The following is a 6,720-nucleotide window of genomic DNA, read 5'->3' as shown; positions in this document are numbered from 1 at the left end:
AGGGGAGTGGTTAATCTTACAGTCCAGAAACAGAGGACCCTAGGACCATCAAGATAGGAATGCACAAATAGAATGTGGGACCTTATCCAGAGAAGCAGCAGTGCCAGAGATGGAGGCAGAGATGGGGGTATGGAGAGGGAGAGCGGCTAAGGAGTCTAGATTCATCAACTGAGAAGAGAAGGACTAAGAACTGGTGGCCAGGAGCAGACTTGCAGAATGTGTCCTTTGGAGATGTAAATTATTACATATGCCTGAGTGGGAAAAAAAAATAAAAACAAAAACAAAAAAAACCCACTCATGATCATCATATATTGAATTGAAAGATCTTTTTATCAAAAGTGAAAATATTTAAATTAAGCCTTTTAATTAAATGTAGACAGATATATCTTTATATATTTTTTCTTCCTACTGAAATTTAAGTAGGAAACACATGTTTTCATGTTTCAATGCTCCTAACAGGCTAAGGAGCTGTGGTAGGATAGTGGTTATGAATCAGGCTGCTAATCTCATGGTCAGCATTTCAAAACTACCAGCTGTTCTGCGGGAGAAAGATAAGGCTTTCTGCTCCTGTTAAGATTTATAGCCTCAGAACCCTGTACAGGGTCACTATGAGTCAGAACGAACTCCACGGCACATAACAACAGCAACAACAGGTTAAATACAACTTCTAATTTTTGTGACCCTTTTAAACCACTGTTGAATGATTACTGACTTCTTTTTGTTCAGTGGTAATGAATTCAGATCACTATATTAGACTAAATAGTTAACTTTCCCACAAACCTATTGAAATTCGTTGGAGTAATACATATCTTCCAAATGCAATTGTGAGGAGCTCTGCTAGCATAGTGGCTACGAATCAGGCTGCTAGTCTTATGGTCAGCAGTTTGAAACTACCAGCTGTTTCATGGGAGAAAGATGAGGCTTTCTGCTCCCGTAAAGATTTGCAGCCTCGGAAGCTCTGTGCAGGGTCACTATGAGTCGGAACCGACTCCGCAGTACTTACCAACAGCAACAAATGCAATTGTATTACTAGAAGAAACAACTAGAAGAATTATAAAACTGCAAATCCATTTTTATCTCTTTTCTAAATCATACATTTTGACCGCTCAAATGTTTACCCTTCTCATTGCTATAACTTAATAATATCTATGAGTTTCAGCTAGATGTGTAACCTTAAAGAAACTTTAGGAAGCTAACAAACTTTAGGAAACTTTAGGAAGCTAACAAACATCTACTGGGAATAAAGGATCTATAACAGGTAGACTATTCTGTGTATTCAACTGAAAAGCAGTAACTTCATTCTTGCTGATCTGATAATCTCTGAAAATGAGATTTTGCAATCAATTAAGCAGCACGTAAAATATATTTTCCTTTTATTTTTGTCATGTAAATGACTTCATTTTCAGCTTGGCAGATGAAGAACTAGGTCATACTGACAAGACATTTAACAGATTAAGAAAGAAACACTGAAAAATTTTATTCCCTTAGAAAAGTAGAGGTTAACATCAGACAAATGTTAATGAAGTATTAATCTGCAAATTAAACAGGAGAATTTTGGCAAAGAAAAAACAACCACTGTTGGAAAATCAGCATTCTATCTTCCACTGCTTCTCAGTCCCTTATATTCCAGCTTCTGCTCTGACCATTGTAACTACAGCAATGCCCAGAGGGTCATCACAGGGCTGCACATACCATTCACTTTACATTTCTCTGTCTTTCCTCACAACATACAACACTGCAAGCAACCTTCTAGAAAATCCCACCTAGAATATTCTAGAAACTTTCTCTTCCTTTAATTTTTCTGACACTGCTCTCCAAATTTATTTCCTAACTTACCATTTTGTGTTCTCTTTATTCCTCCTTTCCTTTTTCCTAAAATGTAAGCATCCTCTCATATGTTCGCATTAATCCCTTACATTGAATTAAAAGACAATGGAACTTTTCCAGGAATTTTCTGAAGCCCTCTCATATAATCTCAGCCTTCACTTGGTTGTCATCCATAGTTCTATTTCCATCCATATGAACATGATTCTGAAATCTATATAATTCTTAAGTTCCAGATGAACATTTTCAGCTGGAGGGTGGGAAGAAGTGTAATGAGTGTATTTCTATAAAATAGTCAAACCTTAACTCATGGGTTCCTTTCTACCATCTATCCATCCTTTCCTCATCTTTCTCATTTTATTTAGCTTTAACCTTCTTAAAATTTATTTTCACATTAAAATTCTCAATTTTCAGTAATTCCCATGATTACATTTAAGTTATAACAATGTTACAAAACCCAAGTTAAAGGTCAAATTTCCTAAATTTTAAACTCTATTTGACTTATCATATTTTCCAAAATCAAGCAATGTATTGCATTAAGCAAACCTGCTGCACAAGACCTTTTTAAAGTGTTGAAGAGCAAAGATGTCAGCTTGAAGACTAAGGAGCGCCTGACCCAAGCCATGGTATTTTCAATAACCTCATATGCATGAGAAAGCTGGACAGTGAATAAGGAAGACCATGGAAGAATTGATGCTTTTGAGTTCTGGAGTTGGAGGAGAATATTGAAAGTGCCATGAGCTGCCAAAAGAACAAACAGATCTGTATTCAAAGAAGTGCAGCCAGAGTGCTCCTTGGAGGCCAGGATGGCCAATCTTCATCTCTCATACTTTGCACACATTGTCAGGAGGGACCAGTCACTGGAGAAGGATATCAGAGAAAAAGAGGAAGACCCCAACGAGATGGATTGGCAAAGTGGCAGCATCAGTGGATTCAAGCATGGCAACAAGGGTGAGGTTATCCCAGGCCTGGGCAGTGTTTCATTCTGTTGTGCATAGGGTCACTATGAGTCGGTACTGACTTGATGGCACCTAACAACAACAACAACATGTAAATGAACTTATTTTAAAGAATCAATTGACTTATATATATCATGGATTTAGGAAAAATGAGAAGTTTCCAAATTTTATTTCTTAATGAGAAAAAGGTAAAGATAGGAATTAGAGGGCATAGATTAGTTTTTCTTCACAGTCTTTGTAGTGGGGATGGGCTACCTTAAATACTCTTTTTCTCAGTCACGAGGATGAAAGCAGAAAAAAAAAAAAAAAAAAAGCACTCCTGTTTCCTGTGTTCCATGCAATAGGATCTCTTTATTGAAATCAATGAAGATAATCTTAGCACAGAAGTTAAGTTTTCATTGATGCCAAGAGCAGAAAGGACTCTACACTACAGATGTTTTTCCTACTTTCTCTTCCATTTGCAGGTTTCATCTAGTCTTCAAAAAACAGGCAGGTCTACCTTCAGTTGTTTTAATCCTTTTTGTCTATGGAAACACAGACTGGATCTCATTTAAGAGAATGCCTGAACTCCTAAAAGTGCAAGAAGACACACTGGATGAGGTGCAGAACAGACACTGGAGCATGAAGTCCAAAGTATAGAAGACTTGGATGGAAGTGATGTGATGAGAAAAATAAGTTAGATTGAGGACAGTCCCTGGAGAATAAAATAAGAATGTGGACCAGAAGCCACCAGCACATCCATTTTGGATCACTATAAAAAATCACTTTGATAGTATAGAACTCTGGGTGCTGCAAACAATTAGTATGTTTGGCTGCTAACCGCAAGGTTGCAAGTTCAGGCATACACAGAAGATTCTTAGAGGAAAGACCTACCCCTCTACTCCCCAAAATCAGCCATCAAAAATCCTTTGGAGCACAATCCTATTCTGATATACACAAAGTTGCCATGAGTTGGAAACTAGAATTTACTCTTCAACTAAAAACATAAAGCATAGGTTGGACAAATAAATACTAGCAATATTACAAAGAATATTTGAGCACTTGTCACTCTAAATGACTTTTCCATGGTTTTCTACCCTGAAAAACCAGGATTCTAGTTCTGCTCAGTCACATGGTTATGGTCCCCCATCCTGTGCTGTAACTAAGGCCAATCTTCATCTTTTGTCAATTCATTGTTTTCACATTTTCTACCCTACAACATTGATTCTCCTTTTAATTTATTTTCTTAGTCCCAAATCCTATCACTTTTCCTGAAGGAAGTACTGAGTCCTTCTCAATAACACATATTCAATTACCCTCTGATAATATGTTGTTATTGTTGTTGTTAGGTGTCATCTAGATGGTTCCGATTCATAGTGATCTTGTGCACAACAGAATGAAATACTGCCTGGTTCTGCACCATCCTCACAATCATTGTTCTGCATGAGCCCATTGCTCCTGCCACTGTGCTACTGTGTAGGGATCTTCTCCTTTTTCACTGACCCTCCATTTTATCAAGCATGACATCCTTCTCCAGTTTCCGTGAGTGTCATTACAGCCAACTCTACTTTGAGATGGAAGCTCTTCCCCAATGGTATTTTGATGCCTTCCTACCTGAGGGGCTCATAATATTTCAATCTTAAATATTCTGTTGCTATCAGACAGTATTCCACTAATATTCACAATATTTTCAGTGGCTAAACCAGCTGCTCCGCGGGAGAAAGATGAGGCGATCTGCTCCCGTAAAGATTTACAGCCTCGGAAACCCTATTCAGGGTCGCTATGGGTCGGAACCGACTCGACGGCACTTAACAACAACAACAACCATTCAGAAGTAGTCTGCTCTCCTTCGTTCTAGTCTGTCTTAGTCTGGAAGCTCAGCTGAAACCTGGAAGCACGAGTGACACTGCTGGCATTTAAAATACCAGTGGCATAGTTTCTAGTATCAGGAACACCCAAGCCACCACAGTATGACAAACTGAAAGAGGAGTCACGGCTCTAATAATATAGGTGTGGTTAAGTGCTGTCAAGTCAGTTTCAGTTCATCATGACTGACCCTGTATAAGTTTTAAATCTTTGCAACAGCAGAAACCCACACATTTCTCCTGTGAAGTAGCTGGTAAAATTGAACTGCCCACCTTGTGGCTTGTAGTCCATTGCTTATCATAAGGAACCACTGTGCTCCAATAATATACCAAAATAAATAAGTAGAGTGTTTTATAGATAATACTCTGTCAATTTGTCATGTAGTTCCACATATTCAGTCACTGAAAATTTGTGAATAACTGTGGAACACTGCCAGATACAGAATATTGAGTACTGAAACATGATTTTTTTAAAAAGGACCAAAATATTGTCAAATACAGGAGATGAGATCCTCAGGTTGGAAGGCACTCAAAATATGACTGGGGAAGAACTAACTGCTTCATCAAAGTTGAGTTGAATGTGATGATGTAAATGTAGTAAAGCCTTTGGGACCTTCGTTTGCTGATGGGGCACAATTCAAAATGATAAGAAACAGCTATAAACATCCGTTAATAATAGGACATGGAATATATGAAAGATGAATCTGGAAGAATTGGAATTTGTCAAAAGTGAACTGGAACATATGAACATTGATAACTTAGGCATTAGTGAGCTGAAATGGACTGGTATTGGCTGTTTTGAATTTCACAGTCTTATGTTTTAATATGCCGAGAAAGAAAAAATTGAATAGGAATGGTGTCACATTCATAATCAAAAGGAGTATTTCAAGATCTATCTTGAAGCACAATGTTGTGCTGTCTGTGTTAGGCTAATATCCATACACCTACAAGGAAGACCTGTTAATACAACTATTATTCAAATATACATACAAACCACTAAAGATAGTGATGATGGAATTGAAGAATTCTTCAAAATTCTTCAGTCTGAAATTGATCAAACATGTAATCTAGATGTATTGATAATTACTGGCGATTAGAATGCAAATTTTGGAAATGAAGAGGAAGGATCAATAATTGGAAAATAGGGCCTTGGTGATAAAAATAATGCTCGAGATCACATAATGATAGAATTCTGTAAAACCAATGACTTATTCAATTCAAATACTTTTTTAAATAACATAAAAGACAACTATATACATGGACCTCTACAGATGGAATACACAGAAATCAAACTGATTACATCTGTGGCAAGAGATGATAGAAAAACTCCATATTATCAGCCAAAACAAGACCAGGGCAGACTGAGGAACAGACCATCAATTGCTCATAGGCAAGTTCAGACTGAAACTGAAGAAAAATTAAAATAAGTCCATGAAAGCCAAAATATGACCTTGAATATATCTCATCTGAATTTAGAGACCATCTAAACAACAGATTTTTTAAAAAACTGTTTGGTTGTGAATTATGTGATAGTTTACATGGGATAACATTAGCTTTACATTCACCCTATCGTATATCGTTACATTGCCATGGTTACAATTCCCTCCATGCATCATCAACCAACCAAAGGGTACACCTCGCAAGCCTGACCCCTGGTCGTCAGCACACAGCCCCTCTCCCTCTCTGGATCTAGAGTCCCCAGCTGCTCCATCTCTCCACATCATCATCTTTGCCTACATCTCTGGTGTCACTGTTTCTCTGGGAAGGGTCCTGCACTCCACTCTTTCCTCTTGATGGTCCCAGAGGCCTCCTCTACTGGACTGAAAAGTCAACCACTCACTTTATTTTGCTACAAAACCTCTACCTTTACATTTCCCACCCTCACAGTTAGTCCTGACAGTAATTATTCACTATTGTACCACATGAGTACTATCCCCATCTCCTTTTATCAGTCCTGCCCAGACAGACTGGACACTACTCAATGGAGAGTCTACCTTCCTCCACATCCTCTGGATCTAGACTTCCTCTTGAAAGCTTGTAAGTCAGTCACTTCTTGCCTGTGTAGTGCCCCCTTCCCCCATTTTGGGTAGCCA

General features: G+C 38.1%; 1 protein-coding gene across 1 annotated transcript in view; it reads right to left on the bottom strand.

Moving 5' to 3' along the window:
* The window catches only part of USH2A (Usher syndrome 2A (autosomal recessive, mild)), a 1,370,557-nt gene that overhangs the window by 921,890 nt on the left and 441,947 nt on the right, over positions 1 to 6,720 (bottom strand). The window contains 1 exon segment of the mRNA XM_006834191.1: positions 3,842 to 3,860. Coding sequence (XP_006834254.1) covers positions 3,842 to 3,860 — 19 coding nt within the window.

The sequence above is a fragment of the Chrysochloris asiatica genome, unplaced genomic scaffold (genome assembly GCF_000296735.1).
Source record: "Chrysochloris asiatica unplaced genomic scaffold, ChrAsi1.0 scaffold00009, whole genome shotgun sequence".
NCBI lineage: Eukaryota > Metazoa > Chordata > Mammalia > Afrosoricida > Chrysochloridae > Chrysochloris > Chrysochloris asiatica.
The sequence above is the reverse complement of the archived record's forward strand: the minus strand, read 5'-3'. Positions and strand labels throughout refer to the sequence as shown.